The sequence below is a fragment of the Cloeon dipterum genome, chromosome 1 (genome assembly GCF_949628265.1).
Source record: "Cloeon dipterum chromosome 1, ieCloDipt1.1, whole genome shotgun sequence".
Classification (NCBI taxonomy): Eukaryota; Metazoa; Arthropoda; class Insecta; order Ephemeroptera; family Baetidae; genus Cloeon; species Cloeon dipterum.
Genome location: NC_088786.1, coordinates 42,833,899 through 42,856,115, shown reverse-complemented (window position 1 = coordinate 42,856,115; position 22,217 = coordinate 42,833,899). Strand labels below are relative to the sequence as shown.

Genomic DNA, 22,217 nt, shown 5'->3' with positions numbered 1-22,217 from the left:
CGAGCTATTAAATCATTTATTTCAAAAATCCTTCAATAATTACGTTAAAAAGAGAATTGATTTTTCTATGTAGCGAGAGTAGTGGCGACTGAATTTAAGACTTATCAAAAACTTACAAGAATTTAATGTTTATGCTGTAAAATAAAAGAAAAATTAACTCGACCCATTTTTCTTGAGCAATAAAGTATAATTTGTAAGCTTGCGACGGAGATAAGAGACATGTTTATGATATCGACTGCCAAAAACGCAGTTCGGCTTTTTGCCAAGCGTGCGTGACGCGCCGGTTGCATAGCTCCCACAATTATGTCTGCCCAGGGAGCGTTTATTTTAATTATGAACGCTCGTTGCGGCTGAAATGAAGAAATCCAATTTCACAGGACCGCACGGTGTTCTACTAGGCTGAGTTTTCTCTGTGAAAATCCGAATATTTTTCGAGGCTGTACAGCAATTTTAGAGGATTGCAACGATTGAAAAGTCGAAATTTTGAATTTTCAGCTTAAATCTCCTACGAGCTCTGCATTTTTTAAAACAGCCATCGGATGGGTGTCAACCCCGGAGTCGAGTGGTCATTTCGCTCGGAGTAACAACCCTTTTTCCTTGGTTTATAATTGTAAGAAAACTAAACATTTAACAACCCACCATTTTTATTTAAACGGATTTGTGCTGGTTTTTTTTCGGTGCAAATCAAACTTTTAATGGGTTACTCCGATAGTAAATCGATATACAACCTCTGAAGACACGAAACACTCATTAAAAGTCATAATAGATAATTTTAATTAAATTTAAAAGCACTTTGAGCATTTTTGGTAAATAATCCAACTGACAGGATTATTTTAATACAAAATTTCACAGGTTTCATAGACACACGGAAGCGGGGAAGGTAGTTCTGGCTAGGGTGGATGAAAATCTGGAAAAGCAGTATTTTTTTAACAACCAACAGTCTATTTTTTCTGTGTTTGCAGTGTGTATCTCCTACACATCAATAACTCGATGCGTTCGGGAAAGTATTCCTATTCTTGTCGGCCAGTTTTCCTGCAATTATCCCGCAGCTGAAATATTTTCTACAAACACGATAGTGTTATCTTTCAGCTGAGAATATGCACCTCGCAAAGCATTAAATCTACGCCGGTTGCATGCTTCCACTTTCTGCAGGCGCGTGTTTTCAAACGAATTTTATAAAATAACTAAATTATTGAGATATAAAATAAATTATTGTGTCTAAGAAAATAATATTTTTCTCGCCTGTAAATAAAATATTTCCCGACTGATTAAAACTGGCAAAAATGTATTTGACCCAGGACTGCAAAAATAAAAATAAAAGACTGAAGGCCTTGGTGATTTTCTCGCCAGTTAAAACATCTAAGACGAAAGAGTAAGGAAATTTGCGGTTCGTACTCAATGCTGAGAGAAAAAAATAGGGAAAAAGCACGAATCCAACCTCGAGTGAGACGAGCAGCTGACAAAGCTGGCAATGCTGATATTTTGCTCTTTAAATATGCTGCAGAAAAATTGCATCGATTTTGTTAATATTAATTTGGCAGTCTGTTTGGCTTGTAACTCAATATTTGAGTCGAGTGGCCACACCTGCATATATTACGCGTTCTGATTTTATTTTTGGGATCGGCGAGTCCATTGGCTAGCTTAACACTTTCAGATTTTTTGGGATGTAGCTTAGCTGCTTCTTTTGAACGTCTCTCTCGGCTCTCGTTTTATTTTTAAATCTAAGATAAATTTCACCTGCTGCCGACGTCATTTCACCAGGCCATTATTTTCCCTGCCCTCATTTTTCGTGGAGGAGGACGAGGCACATGCACGGTACAAACCTTTTTATCACTTCCACCAAGAGCAGAGTAGTTAAATGGAAATGTGGGGAAGGGTGGCGGCTCGAGGGTGCCGTTGGGGTGCAGCTGCCGTCCACTTTGACGACGTGCCGCTGCCGTGCGCCTGCAAAAGTCGTAACTATGCAACCGGCAAGACAAGGAAAGCTTTTTTTATTTATTTAATCAGCGAATTTAATTAATTTTACTAGAGCAATTGGCCTGCTTTCAGAGCAAATAAATAATTAAGTGTTTAGAGAAAAAATAATACGCATCTCGTAGATTAAAATAAAACATTTATTTTAATAACAGTATTGAGAGGCAGTTGGCAAACGAAGCGGTGGGTGTCGGAGCCTCAGCTTCTCGTCGGACTGCTTCTTGACCCTTTTGCCGTCGTTGGAGGTCTCTGCCGGATCAGAGGACGCTGTTTTTGGCCAGCAACTCGCCCGAATAATAAAATGCGTCATTATTTACTGATTAAATAATTGCTTTAATCGGGGTTGGTCGCTGTTGCTGACGAGGTAGCTGCCCTCAGGGTGCAGTCGCAGTTCAGCCTCGACGCGCGTGATGGCGCCATGCAAGCACCTGAGTACAACGCAAAATGTGACAAAGATTTAGAGTAAACCGAGAGGCTCACCCTTGCCGCTCGAGGGGGATGCTGACGTCGACGTCGACGCCCCTGGCGCTCAGGGCGGAGCAGCCCAGGTTCACGTTCATTTTTTTGTGTTTCGGCATGTCCCACGGCAGCTCGTGTGTCGCTACCGGCGTCGCGGCCGCTTCCTCCCCTCCGGCGACGCCTTTTCTGCCACTTTCTGCAAAAAAACCCAGCGTTCAAATCTCCGCCGAAATTAATTTCTCAAAAACTCACCTGTTATTGTCCGAGGTTTCGGAGGCTGGCTCGTGCGACTTGTCCGAAATGTGCAGTTTGTTGGAGAGCAGGCCGAGGGGCGGGCACCGGCCGCTCACGGCCCTCCTCAGGTCGCCGCCAGAGTCGGCCGGACGAGTGCGAGCTCAGCGAGTCGCTGCGTCTGAACTCTGAAAATAAAAATATTTAATACCTAGCACTTTTCTTCTTTGAAAGAAAAATAAACCTGCTGGACAATTGGACATGCTGCTGCTGCTGCTCGTGGCCATCGACCCGGTGCTCGAGCACTTTGGCCTGGTGGCCGCCGGCGGCCACCAGTAGCGACGTGGGCCGCTTGGTGCGCCGGGCGGGCGCCCGCAAGTTGCTCGTGGGCACGGCGCCACTTGGCGAGAAACGGCGCCGTCGCCGGAGGTATGTGTGCATGCCAGCCGGCGCCGCAGACACGCACCGCGCGGCTTAGCATCCGAAGCATTAGGTGGATGCGCTCACAGGGTCCACCTGAAAGCGGATTTTTTTTAAAAATGCATGGAAACACGTAGAATTGCGTAAAATTGAAATAAATCCCCATTTTTATAGATTTATTGGGCCTACAAATAGACTGGACATGCATTGAAGCAAATTTATCCATGATTCGGGTAGAATATCGATTATCTATGTTCACAAAATTCTGAATTTTATTTTTGAGATTGGTGTTTTTTGAAATTAATTTTGCTATTTTCGCGATCACATCAAATATTAGATAATTGTTGATAATCATTTTACAGTGAATAATGCAGGTAATTCACCTGTTGCAAGCAAGAGGATCACAAATTACAGTTAAAAATCGGATTGTGCCTTTTGCTGTCGTGCGTTAACTTAATCAATTGAATTTTTAATAAATTAACTTACGAGAGTGCGACTCAACGCTCGAAGGTGGAGTGGCGGTGCTGCTGCTCCACCTGCGATTCCCTGCCCAGGGTATCATTTTCTCCGCGCCTCCTGCTTCTGGCAATCATCTGCAACCCTCGCCAGGTCAGCGAGCTCCTCACGCAACAGGTGTCTGCAAAGAAAATATTTTTTTCAGGGTCGATATTTTAAATTTTGTTTCAAAAAGCTCTTTATTTACCAATTTAACACCGGTTTTCGATTACTTGGAGAGCCGAAAATTGGTTTTGTTGGTTTTTTTAAAAACCTTCCCGACGTCGACCTGGGACTGGGACTGGACCTGGGCCGACAGCACCACCTGCACCCTCCGCTAATACTTTCCACGGCCCTCCAGTCGAACCTGAATTTTATTTTTAAAAATTTATATCTGGAAATTCCGGGTCAGGGTAAAAGGCACCTTTGAGATTCTAAGTAGACCTGGCGCCTCACGGTACCACCTGAAAGGTCAAATAGTAAGTATTTTGAGGAAAAAATTGAATACCCTGAGGGACAGGAGCCTGGTAAAAAATTTAAAGGTTCTCAAAATTTCTGTGATAAAAAATATTTCCCTTGAAGGCGCGCCCTGAAGGGTTAGAGGGCTCTTTACACCTCTTCAGGGGCGAATTATAGGTTTTTTGTTACCTTGGCGACGAGTTTTCCGCAGTTCTCGAGCGCCTTCTTTCTGCACTTGCTCAGCGTGTCACCGCTCTTTTTCCGCAGCTTGCCGGGCGTGGCCTTTTCCGGCGGCGCCGACAGCGGCGCCGACGAGTGCAACAGCCGCTGCATCCCCGCCAATCGTCTGCAAAACGCGAAAAACGTGCCAAATGTGCGCAATTCGCGAGAAAAACACGGCCGCCGGCTCAATCAGCTTGTTTACCTTTTGACGTTTGTGTTTGTGTCATCATCAGGTGCCAGGTGCCGGTTGGTCGGTTAAACAAACCGGTTTATATAAATGTCAGATAACAAATTTAAGTTTATTCTAAAACTGAAAAAACTAAGATTTTAATAAAAAATACCATTTATTTGCTTTAAATGGACGTTTTTGGTAAAAAGAGGTTTATTTCGTGAAAATTTTATCCAATTGTTAACCGGTATGAAAAAGCAATGGAGGTGCTGCCCTCGCGTCGCAACCGCGCCGCTCTGACGTCTCTCAATTCGATCACTTTGGGCGCGAAAACCACGTTGCTTCCTTGGAATAGGTGCGGCAGTTGCGTGTCGACGGCCTAATTTTCAAAGGAGACGAGAGGAAGTGAGGATTAAATATAAAAACCGCGCAGAATCGAACCATGTGCAACATTTACTATGTTATGAATCGTTAAAAAATTAATAATAATTTTTACAAATTTCCCTGAGTGAAATTGGGCTCTGCTATGACTCTCTGCAACCTGCGCCTTTGGTCAGGTGGATCTGAAATGAACTTTTTAAAGGGAAGCACGAAATTCGTCTCGTAGGGTCAAGTGCAAATCACAAAAGTTAACGCGCAGCAAACACCTCGCGGTCGCTGTGGTGGCTGGCAATCAACAATAAAAGTGAGCATTCAAGCGCTATAAGCCACAATAATTTTATTATTTTTGGAATCGAGTCAATTTATTAATTGACTTTATTACTAAAGAGGGCAATTCCTTTTTTAACGCAATGCAGCAGAGGAAATTGACCGACCGACACTCACTATGCCGTTTATTTTTCTATCAACGGCCAGCGGCAGATAACGCAAATTGAATGCTCGTTGAAACAGTGGTGGAGGAAGGTTGAAAATACGGAAATAAAGAAATGCATTTTATTACGACACTCGAATGCGGTTCCTCGACTCTCTCGCGGTGCACAATCTGAGAATTAATTTCGTGAATGGAGGCGAAAGGCAAATCGACACACGGAGATGAGCGCATTATTGTGCGGCGATGCTTTGGCACCGCGGATTCGTCTTTCGTGTAGGTAAGTGTCTGCCCGAGTGTGTTTTTTCAAAATTTGACCATTTTTGGAAACAAAGTGAATTTTTTTCGCCAAATTTTCAAAACAATCACAATTTTCGGAATTTGTTTCCACCGTGACCAATATTTTAGTCGGATATGCCTGATCCACCAAACCAGGACGACAAACACGCGTCTGCGTACCAAATTTGGGATTTTTAAAACCCATAGAAAAATTAAAATTATTTTTTTCGGGTTTTTGATCGGTTCCTTGCGACGAGTCCACGGCCGGCAATGGTTTTATTTTCCGCAAATTTCGACCGCTCGTGCTATCCTGGACCTCAGATAGGTATTTAGCTCGGCTTTCATGAGAAATACCCTGACGACATTTTTCAGGGTTCCCCGACCTGAGATCACTACAGAAGCGTGATTTTCGTGCTTTTTTCTGCACTTTCAAGCACGGTCGGCGGTACTTGGCACCGATTTTTCACCCTCGCCCGCCACCGACCTTCCTCAGGGCTGCTATTACGTGTTTTTGCCGGTGCAAACGCTTCTTTTCGGCTTCGCTGAATGAGTTCCGCAAATGCTCATTTGTGCGCTGAAGTCGGCAACTTGCACACCGGCGCGTCGACTTTTTTCGGATTTTTCGATTTTTTTTTTATTACAAAATTGTTGAATGCTTCCTAAATATCGCGTAATTATCGCGGGCCGTTCCGCCGATTTCTCCCATATGTTAACCTTATGCACACGAATTGAGAAAATGGGCACAGGGCGCCACCGACCCTCTGGGCATTATAATCCCGCTATATCAAATTCTGAGCACCGGGCGCGTTGACACAAACTCAAATCTTGAGATTCGTCGTTGTGGCTTCGCTTGAATTTTTTATTTCGATTTTTAAGTATTTGCGCTCGCCGGCGTGTGAAAGGCGGCAGCAGCACGGCCCGCTCCCGTGCACACCTCGCGGGCGGCGCGCGGTTCGAACGAGTGCTTCAGGCGTGCGGCGGGGCGGTTTAAATATTATTATTTATTTATTTTAATTAACTATTTTACTAAACGCATATATATATAATATTGACTCCGGTTTTTTTCTTTTGAATTGTTAAACATGGAATAATTTAGCGTCCACTCTTTAACATTTTCCTCTTAAATTTTAGTCAGAGATTATCGGACCAATTTTCAGGAACACTTGGGAAATTTCTAAATGAAATAAAACGCGCTGTTTCCGGAAATGTTGACTGCAAGTGAAATTTAACAAGTGGGTGATGAGGACACGCAATGAGAGAGCGGGTGATTTGGACCTTTTTTCATTTCTCCCATATTCTACTCGTCCTCCGGCAGCTGCTGCCCTCAAAGCCGCCTTTGATGAAAACTCACCCTCTTCTACTGGTTTTGTCACACTGACCTATATTTTTCAGTAGGTCGGAGAAAGAGCGAGTGCCGTGCGGATTTTGGACTCGTGTTGCAGTGTTGTGGTCGGCGTGCGAGAGGTGGCAGCAGTGGCGTCGCGCCGCTTCTCCGACTCGCACCGCCGCGACCTGAGCGAAGCCGAGAGTGCCACCTTTCGCGCGCACCACAATCACCACCTTCTAAATCAACGTCTTGCCATTGAATATCATTCGCCCCTCTCACCCCTACTCGACCTCTCAAAAATAAAATTCACTGCGCGTTGACTGACCAAAATCTCAAATTTTAATTCGGACTAGAAAATTTTGCTGAAAATGCATTTAAAAACGCACTACGGGCAGTAAATCAGGTCAGGGTACCCTGAACCAGGTCGTCAGGGTATGCCGAGTCGAAGCCCCATCAAAGACCTGTCCGATGAGGGTTCGTGGTCGTTGATCGGACAAGCGGCCGAATTTTGACAAAAATAAAACCATTTTTGCGAGCGCAAATCAGAAAAAAACGCTTAAAATTAATTTTAGCAAAGTCTCAATGATAAAACTCGAGATTTGACTTTGTTTAATCTCCCCCGGTGTGAATCAATCGCTAAAACGGGAAGGAATTGGCCAGGAGGTCGGCGGCGCCCGAATGTGTGCTCTTTTACGCTGCTTGTGTGTGTGCGCGCCGAGAGCGCGAAAACCGACCATTGAAAATAAATCGCCGTAATTCGGCTATCAGCCGGAAAATTCTCAAACTCGGTTTCGGATCATTGTTTGACAATTAAAAGAGGATAAGCTAGTAATCGTGGCCGAATTAAAACTAAAAGTAAAAAAATTACTGAATTAATTTTTCCCGTGTAATTCTTATGGGAGTTTCGGTTTTTTGCAGTTTTTCACGCTTCCAACCTGAATATCAGCGGCGCCAATAACGTGAAAAATCCGCAATTGTAGCTTTTTGGATGCCATTTGATTTGAGAGTAAGTGGTAGATCGGTGTTCCCATCAGGACCCCACGAAAAAAATTATTAATGTCCGAACCACGTTTTTCGGCCTTTAAAAATTAACAACTTGGCTCCTATTGGTCGTAGATTCAAAACCCAAAGTTCGTTGCACTCGCCTTAAAATTTCGCGTCTTTTAAGCACCATCGCCGTGGCTTTCAATGCTCTGAAAATTCGCGCAAATGGGTGCTGTTAACCAATTCAATAATGACGATTGTTGAGAACTTATTAACGGTTTGAAACCATTTTTGGCCATTTGCTGCAGCTGCCGTGTTTTTGATCGACAAATTTTGTGTGAGTTTAAACGCGACACGCACGCCTTATCAAATTTACCGCGAGTCGCATCGCACACACATGACACTTTTTTCTTGGCGTATTTTTCTTACAGTTTGCAGAATTAACAACTTGTAGCCATCATCGACTATTCCAAATATTTGACAGACACAAATGAAAAGGGGATTTTTATTTTGTGGTTTAATGGTTTCAAATCCAACTTACAAATCCATTTACAAAACCATTTGTAGGAGGGAATATTTACGAGAAAGAAAAATTGTTACGTAGAACACCTTGAGATTAAGAATTAATAAGGTTTTCATGTCGGGGTGAGAGCATCTGATTTTTGGAAATTATTCAAGCACACAACACCAATGGACCAATGAGCATTTCTATTTTGGCAGCTCAAAATGTGTACCTCAAATTAGTTAAATAGAATTTTATCGCTTCGCTATCCGATTTAATTTTTTTTATTAAAATTATTCCGTCAGATGGACTTTTAAAAAACGCCGCACAACCTGATCGGCTGACAAAAAAGCAATGTCACGTGGTCCGCACCGGCTCTTACAGCAGAATAGAAAACAGATTTTCAAGCGTGATTTGTTATTTATTCTTTGGATTTGTTCTTAGCAAGCTCTCGTATAATTCACTGACTTAAATAGTTATTTAGGACAAAAAGTTGTGAGCTTTTCGGAACTTTTTTTACATTTTTTTTAATGTTCTACTCGCATTTTACACCTTTCTTAATTTTCTGAGAACTGTGTGCACTTGAAACATTTTCTTATTTAAAACCCTCGTGGAAAAAACCCAAGTGACTGAACAAAGGTGTAACGGAACCGGCGATGTTGGTCAGCAACAAATATGCGTTCTGGCTTCGGTGAATATGCTCCAGAATCCGCGGATTTGTCTAAATATTATTTAAAGTGAAGCGTAAAATGTGTGTCACGGGGTCAAGTTTACTGCACAAAAGGGACGCCTTATCGCGCACGAAACAGCTCGCGGCCGCTGTTCGTGGCAATCAACACTCTCACGTTGGATCAGGATTTTTTGCTGCACTCGCTATTTCACAGTCGCTGCACGCGCGGCGCATTTATCAAAAAATATAGGGACAAGGAAAGTGGGAATCGAAATTACGTCGTTTTATACGAGTTATCTTCAGGCATAGATTGAGGTCTTCATTTTAACCTGTGAGAATAAGCAACTTGCAAAGCAAAAAAAACGCCGGTTGCATACTTCCAATTGCTGCAGGCGCGTGTTATCAGAGGAATAATTATACATTACGCATTTTGCAACAATAAAAGGTATCAATGTGAGAATCGTCGCCGAGTATCACCAAATATGCTCGAATTTACTGAAAAAGCGTAAAAAACCGGCTTCGGAGAGGATCTCAGGTCGGGGTACCCTGAAAAAGGTCGTTATGATATGCCAGGTCGATGCCCCGTCCGCGATACCTGTCTGATGAGGGGCCGTGGTTCACGATCAAACGAGCGGCCGAATTTAAATAAAATAAAATAATTTTTAAGAAAATTTCGACATTTTCGAAAACAATTGGAAATAAAGTCTGATTTTGGAAAACTGAACACGGCTGGATGTGCCCCATCTAGGGACATCGTCTAGTGCTACAATCAGCGCCGTCAGGACCACAGGGCCCCACCTGGGCCCCGAAAAAAAGTTTTAACACGTCACATTTCGCGTTTTTTGAACTTACAAAATTAATCCCTCGGTTGCTATGCGTCGCAAAGTAAAAAATTAGAGTCGCCGTGAAATTCTGCGTCTTTTTTACATAAATTAACTGCTCCATGCTAAATTTAAAAAAATGGAAAATGTGGCTGGAGTAGCCGCTGGAGGTGCGCACCTGGCCCTGGCGCGAAAGGCTCGACTTGCGGCCGCTCGACACCGACGCCCGTGGAGTCGCGGTGCTGCTGCTGCTGCGCCACCTGCGAGTCACTTCCCAGGTCATCCTTTTCGCCGCACCTTGCAACAAAATACCGGTTTAACAAGTTGGCAGTTTTATTAGCAATTGAAACCAAGAATCACTCAAATTTATTAATAATATTTTGTTTTATTGCTTTTAATGCTAGTACTGTTCGCCATTTCTTGCTATTACATTTTTTTTATTCAATGTATTTATTGTATTGACCTTTCCAAGAATAATAATGACACCCAAGCAAAACTACATTTAATTCGCAAAAAAAAACCATTTCTAAGAAAAAAAAAATCATCTCAGACAGGAATTTGTAAATGTGTTGCACTTTTAATGAAAGAAACGAGTCTTGCAAGGTTGAGAATTGATTTCTTTATTTCATGAAATTGCACAGAGTTTCGTCAGAAATTATTTAATGTCAATCTCGGGAATTGCAGCAATGATTGATTGGCGGTAGTAATTGAAGTTAAGAAAGTACCATGTATCAGACATTTGGCCAGTCGTGGTGTTACAAAAAATGGTATACAGTTGTGCCTGAACCTGGCTTCCAAATGCAATTAACGCCCTATTGGTGTAGGTGGGCGTTGAATCCGAATAAAACTGCAAATAACGGAATAAATCATTCAGTCTTCGGTATAGAGATATAGATAGTAGGAGAACTCACTGAACAGTAACCGGGAGTGGAGTCCTGGTACTGGCAAACAAATGCACCTCCGAAGGAATAAAAGCAGTTTGCATTACTCTTCGCGGAGGCAGGCAATTTTCTCAAGACGTGCTTAATAAAACGAGTAAACAGGAGGTTTCAATGTAAAAAGGTAAAACTAACCGATGACGCATTGTAGAAGAGCAAAAAACCGGTGCTATTCACGTCAGCAGAAAGGTCGTTGAAGCTGGAGGCCGTCATCGGCAGGGTTGCCCCTTCAAATTTGTCACACACTTTCACATAAGCCATGGCATCGCTCAAAAAGGCTAGAACCTTTGCTACGGGCCGAACCTTTCCTGATTGATCCGTCACACCCAAATTTGATGGTCTGCAAAATAAATGGTCAGTTACGTCGAGCGATTGATTTTAAAATTATATTTATATTCACAAGAAATTTCTTATGTTTCCTGAGGCCAGTATGTATCTCTTGCTGACAACTGCTGCAGCTTCGGTGTAAGGGTAACCCGAACCTTGATGATTAATCTTCACCTGAAATTAAAGCTTGGATGTTCAAGTTTGGTAAAGAATTGAGTCGAGGACACTCACGACGTAGGGGAATTCATTGGGTCCGGCATCAGTAATCACCGACTGACTCCAAACAACTGTAAAAACAGTTAATTACACGATCAACTTAATTCTTACTACAATTTGAAGCTTTCGTGAAGGTTAAGGATTTTTCAAACATGTCAAGCCTTAATGCCCTGGTGATTCAAAGCATCTAAGACGAAACAGTATAGGAAAATTTGAGGTTCGTTCTCAATGCTGAGAGGATAAATGGGGGAAAAAAGCTCGAATGCAACCTAGAGAGTGAGGAAGTCGTACCTGAGACGAGCAGGCCGCTAAGGAGAAGCGCAGCCAACGCCATCGTGTCACTGACAGTGCCAATCGACGCTTTTCTGCCCTTTTTATATTCACAGACAAGGCACTGAATAGATAGCAAATAAATCGTGGACGAATCACGTTCGTCCGCGTTCGAACACTTTTCTCTTTTATTTTTTAAATTGATAACTCTACGGAGCTCGTTAAATTTTATCGTCCCCGCTTCTGACGTAAAATATGGAAAAAAAATATTCAAACGCAGTTCGGCCTGCTTTTTATGATAAAAAAGCGAGGATTGTTATCAATATTCAGATAGGACAAAAATAAAATAGGTGAAAAGGCCGAGGCACAACTGCATGCGTAGTGGAAATTTCAACGCGTGCGAGTCGGCATTGGTAATTGGCACAGAATTTTGTGCCTGTTAAGAAAAAATTGAATAAATCTTATTATCAAGCGCAAGTGGACCCTTTGGGTGCGGCGTCCATCGAGCCAATCTGCTTTTGCGAGAATCGTGTTGAAAAAAGCCGAAAGTTCGGAATCCGTCAAAGTGGTCGGCGTGGCGACGGAAAAATCTCGAAAAGTGGCTCCGGGACCGATATCAGGGTGGGCTACCCTGGTAAAGGTCGTCTCAGGCAGTGCTCATTTCAACCAACTCGTTGAATTATTGCGGCGTGGTAAACAAATTTGTCAAAAAGTAGTGACGGCATAAACCAACATAATCCGGTTTCAGGTCGTGCGACCTGACGGATGATGAGTGACAGGTGAGGGTGAAAAAGTATATCGACCATTTTGCACGAAACTGCCGAAACTGCATTTAAAAACGCACTACGGGCAGTAAATCAGGTCAGGGTACCCTGAACCAGGTCGTCAGGGTATGCCGAGTCGAAGCCCCATCAAAGACCTGTCCGATGAGGGTTCGTGGTCGTCGATCGGCCAAGCGGCCGAATTTTGACAAAAATAAAACCATTTTTGCGAGCGCAAAACCGAAAAAACGCTTAAAATTAATTTTAGCAAAGTCTCAAGGATAAAAAAACCTCGAGATTTGACTTTGTTTAATCTCCCCCGGTGTGAATCAATCGCTAAAACGGGAAGAAATTGGTCAGGAGGTCGGCGGCGCCCGAATGTGTGCTCTTTTACGCTGCATGTGTGTGTGTGCGCCGAGAGCGCGAAAACCGACCATTGAAAATAAATCACCGTAATTCGGCTATCGGCCGGAAAATTCTCAAACTCGGTTTCGGATCATTGTTTGACAATTAGAAGAGGATAGGCTAGTAATCGTGGCCGAATTAAAATTAAAACTAAAAATAACTAAATTAATATTTCCCATGTTCATTTTAAGGGAGTTTCGATTTTTTTGCAGTTTTTCAAGCTTCGAACCTGAATTTCAGCAGCGCAAAAAACGTAAAAATTCTTCATTTGTACCATTTTGGATGCAATTTCATTTGAGAGTAAGCGCCGGCTCGGCGGGCCCCGTGAAAAAAATCTATTACCATCCGAACCGCGTTTTTCGGCATTTAAAAATTTATAACTCGGCTCCTATGGTTCGTAGAGTCAAAACCAAATGTTCGTTGCACTCGCCATTAAATCTCGCGTCTTTTAGGCACCATCGCCGTGGCTTCCAATGCCCTGAAAATTCGTTTAGTTTGGATCTTTGCAAATTTTTCAATCACAGAACACGAATGGATATTTTTATTTTCGCAGCTCAAAAAGTATCTCAAAATTTTTAATTATAATTACGATAATTACTTCGCTTCATGATCCGATTTAATTGTTACAAAATTTTCCTAATAAACAAATGTTTGAAGCAGTGAGCTTTTATAAAATTGTCGGAGGTGCTGCGGGAGGAAAAACACGCATGGCCGCCGCGCGACCTGATTGGCTGGCCTTGTCACGTGGTCCGCACTGGCTCTTGCAGCAGAATAGAAAACGGATTTTCGCGGTCTATTTATTCTTCGGATTTGCCCTCGCATAATTCACTGACTTAAATATTTATTTAGGACTAAAAGCTTTAACCTTTTTGGCGCTCGTTACATTTTCTTTAATTATTATTTTTTAATCTTTTCCCCGCATTTCACATCTTTATTAATTTTCTGAGGAGTTCACACTCGAAATAATTAATTTTCCAATTTAAAACCCTCGTGGAATGCAGCCCGGCGGCTTTCGACCCATCGTTATTTCCCTATTCAATTAATTAACAATCTTCTTAATTCTACACGCACTGAACCGGCGATGGTGGTCAGCAACAAATATGTTCTGGCTTCGGAGAAAATGCTTTAGAATCCGCGTTTCCACCATTAAAAACGCCAATTTGTTTAAATATTGTTTAAAGTGCAGAGTAAAATAAAATGCGTGTCAGAGGGTCAAGTGCACGGCACGAAAGCGACGCCTTATCGCAGCTAGCAACTGGCGCGGCCGCTGTTCGTGCCAATCAAAAATATAAATTGAGCATTTAGCGCTTTTAATAATGCAGGCCGTCCACAACAACATTTTATTTATTAATTTTTTGTATCCCTGTCCTCTCGGAGCGGGAAGGGCGCTTACTGCACTGCCACGAATGCTCACACCCTCGTGCGAATATTACCGCGAACGGATTGAATAGGCGCACCTTGCCGCACAGGGACCCAGCCTTGCACTCAAGGGCCACTTGCCTCCGCACCGAGGCCTTTTTTTGAAACGCTAGACATTCGTTCGGTGAAGCCAAATCACGCATGCTGGAAAGGTGCAAAGCAGCAAGTAATGCGCACGCACCCTAGACAATTAATTAATTGAATAGGAAATCCCGCTGAATTCTCCAAGGGGTTTAAAAAGAAAATTTGAATTATTTTCTCGAGTATAAGAGTCCTCGTGAGGAGTTTGAAGCAGAGCAACACGCTGAACATCATTTTGGCCATGTCAATAATCAAAGTAGAGCTTGCTTTAACAACAAATCCAAAGAATAAATATTAAACCACGCGTGAAAATTTGTTTTCTATTCTGCTCTGAAAGCCACCGTGGCCCACGTGTTTTGGTCAGCCAATCAGGAATATCAGGATGCGCGGCGGCCATGCGTGTTTTTGCTCCACCTCCTCCGACAATTTTATAAAAGCATTTTTATTAGGAAAGTTTTATTAAAATTAAATTGATCGTATATATTACAAATTTTTAAATACCTTTTGAGCTGCGAAAATCAAAATGTACATTCGTGTTCTGTGTGTTTGAAAAATTTCCAATGCGAATTTTAAAATCAGATGGTTTTACCCCGATATGAAAACCTTATTAATTCTTAATCTCAAGGTGCTCTACGTTATTATTAAAATTAATTACGAACGCAATGACTTTTCTTTCTCGTTAATATTCCCTCCAACAAACGGATTTGTATTTTGGGATCGTTGCATTAGGAACCATTAAACCTGAAAAAATCCTCTTTTCGTTTGTGTCGGTCGAACACTTGAATTAGTCGGTGAATTTCCCGTCGGTAGGTTTTGCACGTTGTTAATTATGCAAACTGTAAGAAAAATTCGCCAAGAAAAAACTGTCATGTGTGTGCGATGCGACTCGCAATAAATTTGATAAGGCGTGCGTGTCGCGTTTAAACTCACACACTCACGACTCGCGGCGGCAGCAAAATTTGTCCATCAGAAACACGGCAGCTGCAGCAAGAGGCCAAAAATGGTTTCAAACAATTCATTCGTTCTCAATCGTCATTATTGAATCGGTCATCGCAACCCCTTGGACCTTTTGGGGCCTCTGCAAGGGGCTTTGGGCATTGCTCCTAATTCTCCTCTTTATAAAAATGGGATTTTTTGAATGAAATCCGGCCAATCTTGGAGCCTAATCAAGTTTCCAGCAGTCAAAATCGACCTCCAGTCCATAGGATAATTTAGAAAAAATTCAAAAGAGAATGTGACATTCTGCGCGAATTTAGAGGGCATTGGAAGCCACGGCGATGGTGCCTAAAAGACGCGAGATTTAATGGCGAGTGCAGCGAACATTCGGTTTTGACTCTACGACCAATAGGAGCCAAGTTATTAATTTTTAAATGCCAAAAAACGCGGTTCGGACAGTAATAGATTTTTTTTCACGGGGCCCGCCGAGCCGGCGCTTACTCTCAAATGAAATTGCATCCAAAAATCTACAAAAATGCCTAATTTTTACGTTTTTTGCGCCGCTGAAATTCAGGTTGGAAGCTTGAAAAACTGCAAAAAATCGAAACTCCCTTAAAATGAAAATGGGAAATATTAATTTAGTTCTAATTTTAATCCAGCCACTATTACTATCCTATCCTCTTCTAATTGACAAACAATGATCCGAAACCGAGTTTGAGAATTTTCCGGCCCATTGGCGAATTACGGCGATTTATTTTCAATGGTCGGTTTTCGCGCTCTCGGCGCGCACACACACACACAAGCAGCGTAAATGAGCACACATTCGGGCGCCGCGCGCCGACCTGCTGGCCAATTCCTTCCCGTTTCCTTCCCACAGAGAAAACGTGGTTTTCGCGCCTAAAATGATCGAATTTTGAGGCGTCCTGGAGTACAAGCTGGCAGCAGAAAACTGTGGCAGTTGCTACGCGAGGCCAGCACTTGTTTCACCGCAGCAGAAGCTTTGCTTTGAATACCGGCAATCAAGATGATCCAAAACTCGCGAAATAAACCTATTTTCGCCCTGATTAAGCATTAAAAGCAAGAAAACAATTATAATTTTTATAAATTTTAGTGATTCTTGGTTTCAGTTGCTAATGAAACTGAAAATATTCTATTCAGCGACTTTTTAAACCGGTATTTTGTTGCAAGGTGCGGCGAAAAGGACGACCTGGGAAGTGACTCGCAGGTGGAGCAGCAGCACCGCGACTCCACGCGGGCGTCGGTGTCGAGCGGCCGCAAGTCGAACCTTTCGCGCCAGGGCCAGGTGCGCACCTCCAGCATGGAGCAGCAAATTTATGAAAAACAGACGCACAATTTCACGGCGACTCTATTTATTTTACTTTGCGACCCATTGAAACAAAGTTATTAATTTTTTAAGTCGAACAAACGCGAAATGTGACATTTAAAACTTTAGTTTTTGGAGCCCTGAGGTCAGGACGGCACTGATTTCAGCACCAATCGATGCCCCTAGATGGGGCACATTCTTCCGTGTAAGGTTTTCCAAAATCGGATCATATTTCGAATTACTACAAATTTTTCCGCCGATTTTTCGAAAAAGTCGAAATGTTCTAAAAATGATTTTATTTTTATTTAAATTCAACCGCTGATCCAATCGTCGTCCACGACCCCTCATCGGACAGGTCTCGGATGGGGCTTCGACCTGGCATACCCTGACGACCTTTTTCAGGGCACTTGACCTGAGTTCCGCCCCCAAGACCGGATTTTGATGTGCTCGATTTGATTGCACGATTTCGTCAGGTCCCACCACCTGATCTCAGGACCCAACGCGTGTGGCGCGATCGTCTCGACGGTCAGGTGAGTTGCCCGCAGGGCGGAAGGCGCCTGAAGTACCGCGCGGGCAGCCGTTGGCGCGCGCGCCGCGCCAACCGCTTGTTAATAAATTCTTTATTAAATATTCAACTCAAATTATGAAAGATTTTACGCTCGCCGTGCTGGCAGATCTTGCACGATCGAGTTTATGACAAATCATCTGGCCGAAGATGAAAAAATGCTCGCGCGTCTGCAGGAAATCTGAATATTTTCACTAATTCCACGCAAGAGATTATAAATTTTCCTCCTTCTTTCTCACTATTCTTTTAAATTGACAGCTTGTTTAGGGAATCTGCTTGAAATTAAGCTGAATTTTCATAATCTTTTAATGTGGCGAAAAGTGAGTGCAAGGGCGATCGACAGATGATCGCTTTTGCTCAGCGTGGCAATTTAATTTAATATTGCTGCTTCTTGGTGAGTAGCAAAATATTAATTCGTGATATCGCGGCATGGGCAGGGTTCGTATGAAACCCGCATTTTTCCGGAAAAAACAACTGCATGGCGAAAAACTGTCTTTTGCGGGGGTTTCTGCAATTTTAAGCATTTTTCGAAACAAGTGCGTTCTTATGAAAGATGAAAAAACTTCGGTGGAATAGTGGACGCTCCTAATTCCCCGGGGAAATCTAATCTCGCCAATAAAACCACCAATTTGTTTATTAATTTATTATTTAAATTGAGACGTAAAATCTGTGTAAGAGGCGGTCGATTGCACAGTAGGAAAGAGACGCCTTTTATTATCATCGCAGCAAACAGCTCGCGGTCGCTGCGGTGTACCAATGAAAAAACATTAAGCGAGCATCAAGCGCTAAGTGCAGGCCGCTGCCACATTTTAATTTTAATATTAACTCTTTCTTTGCAGAGTATAAGAATTCATTTGGCAACATTTGAAAATAAATTAATTAAAAATCTTGCTATCTCCTCTAATTTTTCTGCTTTGGTGTTAGCTTTTCGTGGCTGAAACGATAATTTCAATAATATTCAATTGAATTAACACAAACAGATCTTTAAACTACCGAGCTTTGTATTTGAAAAAAAAACTTAAAATTTGGTTCCTGATATTGAGAGGGACACTGGAATCTGTCAAGCATCCAGACGAACAGGGGCGGCGACCTGGCGACGCATGGATATTTTCAAGAATGCCGAAGCCTACCCTGTCATCAGGTGCGCCAAATCCAGGACGAATCCAATGCAAACTTATATAAAAACTCCATTCTAAAATCCCAAAAATGGACAATTTTTTAATATATTTGCAGAGCTGCCGAGGTGGTTGAAGCGCGGCACCTGTGGAGGTCGTGTCGGAGGAAGGGTGGCGGCTCGAGGGTGCCGTTGGGGTGCAGCTGCCGTCCACTTTGACGACGTGCCGCTGCCGTGCGCCTGCAAAAGTCGCAACTATGCAACCGGCGACACACGGAAAGCTTTTTTATTTATCGAATCAGCGATTTTAATTAATTTTACTAGAGCAATTGGCCTGCTTTCAGAGCAAATAAATAATTAAGTGTTTAGAGAAAAAATAATACGCAACTCGTAGATTATTTAAACAAATAAAACATTTATTTGAATAACAGTATTGAGGCAGTTGGCAAATGAAGCGGTAGGTCCCTCAGCTTCTCGTTGGCCTGCTTCTCGACGTGGACGCACGCACGTTTTGCCCTTTTTCGCCGTCGTTGGAGGTCTCCGCCGGACCAGAGGACGCTATTTTTGTCCAGCAACTCACCCGAATAATAGAAGGCGTCATTTACTGATTAAATAATTGCCTTAATCGGGGTTGGTCGCTGTGCCTGTCGAGGTAGCTGCCCTCAGGGTGCAGTCGCAGTTCGGCCTCAGCCTTGACGCGCGTGATGGCTTCGTGCAACCACCTGCGTACAACGCAAAATGTAACAAAAATTTAGAGTAAACCGAAAGCCTAGCTCACCCTTGCCGCTCGAGGGGGATGCTGACGTCAACGTCGTCGCCCCTGGGGCTCAGGGCGGAGCAGCCCAGGTTCACGTTCAATTTTTTGTGTTTCGGCATGTCCCACGGCAGCTCGTGTGTCGCCACCGGCGTCGCGGCCGCTTCCTCCCCTTCGGCGACGCCTTTTCTGCCACTTTCTGCAAAAACCCAGCGTTCAAATCTCCGAAATTTACGGGAAATTTCTCTAAAACCTGTTATTGTCGGAGGTTTCGTAGGCTGGCTCGTGCGACTTGTCCGAAATGGGCAGTTCGTTGGAGAGCAGGCCGAGGGGTGGACACCGCCCAGTCACGGCCCTCCGGAGGTCGCCGCCAGAGTCGGCCGGACGAGTGCGAGCTCAGCGAGTCGCTGCGTCTGCAAAATAAAAAATGTTGAATACCAAGCATTTTTCTTCTTAAAAATAAAAAACCTGCTAGCGGAGGTTGTGGTGGAGCTGCGCGGCGAGTCAATGCTGGACAATTGGACATGCTGCTGCTGCTGCTCGTGGCCATCGACTCGGTGCTCGAGTACTTGGGCCTGCTGGCCGCCGGCGGCCACCAGTAGCGACGTGGGCCGCTTGGTGCGCCGGGCGGGCCCGCAAGCTGCTCGTGGGCGCGGCGCCACTTGGCGAGGAACGGCGCCGTCGCCGGAGGTATGTGTGCATGCCAGCCGGCGCCGCAGACATTAGGTGGATGCTCACAGGGTCCACCTGAAAGCGGATTTTTTTAAAAAAGCATAGAAATACGCAGAATTGCGTAAAATCGAAATAAATTTAGAGTTTCTGGCCTAGAACAGACTGGAAAAAATGTATTGAAGCAAATTTATCCATGATCCGGGTAGAATATCGATTATCTATGTTAACAAAATGCAAATTAATTTCGTTTCCAAGCACACCATTTGGCTAATTCTGAATTTTATTTTTGAGATTGGTGTTTTTTGAAATTAATTTTGCTATTTTCGCGATCACATCAAATATTAGATAATTGTTGATAATCATTTTACAGTGAATAATGCAGGTAATTCACCTGTTTGAAGCAATAAGATCACAAATTACAGTTAAAAATCAGATCGTGCCTTTTGCTGTCGTGCGTAATTTTAATCAGCACAATTTTTAATAAATTAACTTACGAGAGTGCGACTCAACGCTCGAAGGTGGAGTGGCGGTGCTGCTGCTCCACCTGCGATTCCCTGCCCAGGGTATCATTTTCTCAGCGCCTCCTGCTTCTGCCAATAATCGGCAACCCTCGTCAGCTCAGCGAGCTCCTCACGCAACAGGTGTCTGCAAAGAAAATATTTTTTTCAGGGTCGATATTTTAAATTTTGTTTCAAAAAGCTCTTTATTTTCTAATTTAACACCGGTTTTCGATTACTTGGAGAGCCGAAAATTGGTTTTGTTGGTTTTTTTAAAAACCTTCCCGACGTCGACCTGGGACTGGGACTGGACCTGGGCCGACAGCACCACCTGCACCCTCCGCTAATACTTTCCACGGCCCTCCAGTCGAACCTGAATTTTATTTTTAAAAATTTATATCTGGAAATTCCGGGTCAGGGTAAAAGGCACCTTTGAGATTCTAAGTAGACCTGGCGCCTCACGGTACCACCTGAAAGGTCAAATAATTATTTTGAGGAAAAAATTGAATACCCTGAGGGACAGGAGCCTGGTAAAAAATTTAAAGGTTCTCAAAATTTCTGTGATAAAAAATATTTCCCTTGAAGGCGCGTCCTGAAGGGTTAGAGGGCCCTTTACACCTCTTCAGGGGCGAATTATAGGTTTTTTGTTACCTTGGCGACGAGTTTTCCGCAGTTCTCGAGCGCCTTTTTTCTGCACTTGCTCAGCGTGTCGCCGCTCTTTTTCCGCAGCTTGCCGGTCGTGGCCTTTTCTGGCGGCGCCGACAGCGGCGCCGACGAGTGCAACAGCCGCTGCATCCCCGCCAATCGTCTGCAAAACGCGAAAAACGTGACAAATGTGCGCAATTCGCGAGAAAAACACGGCCGCCGGCTCAATCAGCTTGTTTACCTTTTGACGTTTGTGTCATCATCAGGTGCCAGGTGCCATGTGCCAGGTGCCGGTTGGTCGGTTAAACAAACCTGTTTATATAAATGTCAAATAACCAATTTAAGTTTATTCTAAAACTGAAAAAAACTAAAATTTTAATAAAAAATACCATTTATTTGCTTTAAATGGACGTTTTTGGTAAAAAGAGGTTTATTTCGTGGAAATTTTATCCAATTGTTAACCGGTATGAAAAAGCAATGGAGGTGCTGCCCTCGCGTCGCAACCGCGCCGCTCTGACGTCTCTCAATTCGATCACTTTGGGCGCGAAAACCACGTTGCTTCCTTGGAATAGGTGCGGCAGTTGCGTGTCGACGGCCTAATTTTCAAAGGAGACGAGAGGAAGTGAGGATTAAATATAAAAACCGCGCAGAATCGAACCATGTGCAACATTTATTATGTTATGAATCGTTAAAAAAATAATAATAATTTTTACAAATTTCCCTGAGTGAAATTGGGCTCTGCTTTGACTCTCTGCAACCTGCGCCTTTGGTCAGGTGGAACTGAAATGAACTTTTTAAAGGGAAGCACGAAATTGGTCTCGTAGGGTCAAGTTCAAAACACAAAAGGTAACGCGCAGCAAACAGCTCGCGGTCGCTGTTCGTGGCAATGAAAAACATACAGCGAGTATTCAAGCGCTGAGAGCAGGCCGTCCGTCACAACAATTTTATATTACAATTGCGTCGGTTTATCAATTAACTTTTTTCCTTTGCAGAGTTTATGTCTCGTATTTTTCGGTGCGTGTAAAAAATTGTCACGGTATAAGTTTACTTATTTGGCAACATTTTGAATAAAAAACTTGCTATCTAGTCTAATTATATTCTACTTTGGTGTTAGTCCTTCCTGGCCGAAACGATAAATTCAATAGTATATGCAATTCAACAGCCCTTTTCGCTCTCTGATTGAACAAAAGTTTGCAAAATAAAATTGCAATGCATTTGAATTTGTTGTGAGAGCGTACGAGAATGAGGTTCGAGTTCTTAAAATACCCGCACCCGGTAGACTAAACCCGAAACCCGGCCCGACGAGAGAATAAATTACCTGGTGCTGCGTTTACCCGAAAATTAGCCGGCCCTTCGAACGCACTAGACTGCAGCTACCGCGCGTCGGCCAAGAGCCACTCGACTTTGACGCCGCTGCCGTGCGCCTGCAAAAGTCGCAACTACGCAACCGGCAAGACACGGAATAATTTTTTT

At 43.4% G+C, this 22,217-nt stretch overlaps 1 protein-coding gene and 1 long non-coding RNA gene across 5 annotated transcripts; both read right to left on the bottom strand.

Annotated features, from left to right (window-relative positions):
* Nucleotides 1-2,194: 2,194 nt before the first annotated feature.
* Nucleotides 2,195-20,980, bottom strand: LOC135947770 (uncharacterized). 4 transcript variants are annotated; one of them, XM_065496706.1, is made up of 8 exons: nt 20,751-20,980; nt 20,530-20,569; nt 20,380-20,472; nt 20,097-20,247; nt 19,399-19,677; nt 2,686-2,852; nt 2,455-2,629; nt 2,195-2,402 (listed from the first exon to the last, which is right to left on the bottom strand). In XM_065496706.1, exons 4-6 carry the CDS (start codon nt 20,170-20,172, stop codon nt 2,689-2,691), a joined length of 519 nt encoding a protein of 172 aa, XP_065352778.1. In that variant the 5' UTR covers nt 20,173-20,247; nt 20,380-20,472; nt 20,530-20,569; nt 20,751-20,980; the 3' UTR covers nt 2,195-2,402; nt 2,455-2,629; nt 2,686-2,688. The 4 variants fall into 4 exon arrangements, 2 of the variants coding, with proteins under 2 accessions (XP_065352778.1, XP_065352777.1); XR_010575713.1 differs by having other exon boundaries at nt 2,686-2,845; nt 20,097-20,472; XR_010575712.1 differs by lacking the exons at nt 2,195-2,402; nt 2,455-2,629; nt 2,686-2,852 and adding exons at nt 18,568-18,898; nt 18,955-19,129; nt 19,184-19,343 and having other exon boundaries at nt 20,097-20,472.
* Nucleotides 2,917-4,462, bottom strand: LOC135934083 (uncharacterized). The gene is made up of 5 exons (XR_010574061.1): nt 4,228-4,462; nt 4,004-4,043; nt 3,788-3,946; nt 3,571-3,721; nt 2,917-3,180 (listed from the first exon to the last, which is right to left on the bottom strand). It is a non-coding gene; the product is annotated as an uncharacterized LOC135934083 (long non-coding RNA).
* Nucleotides 20,981-22,217: the final 1,237 nt, after the last annotated feature.

Coding starts and splice junctions, on each gene's coding strand:
- LOC135947770 (XM_065496705.1), bottom strand. CDS start 20,172: ATGATACCCTGGGCAGGGAATCGCAGGTGGAGCAGCAGCACCGCCACT. Junction 19,678..20,096: donor GAGCGTTGAGTCGCACTCTC/GTAAGTTAATTT, acceptor ATCCGCTTTCAG/GTGGACCCTGTGAGCATCCA. Junction 2,853..19,398: donor ACCACAACCTCCGCTAGCAG/GTTTTTTATTTT, acceptor TTTTATTTTCAG/AGTTCAGACGCAGCGACTCG.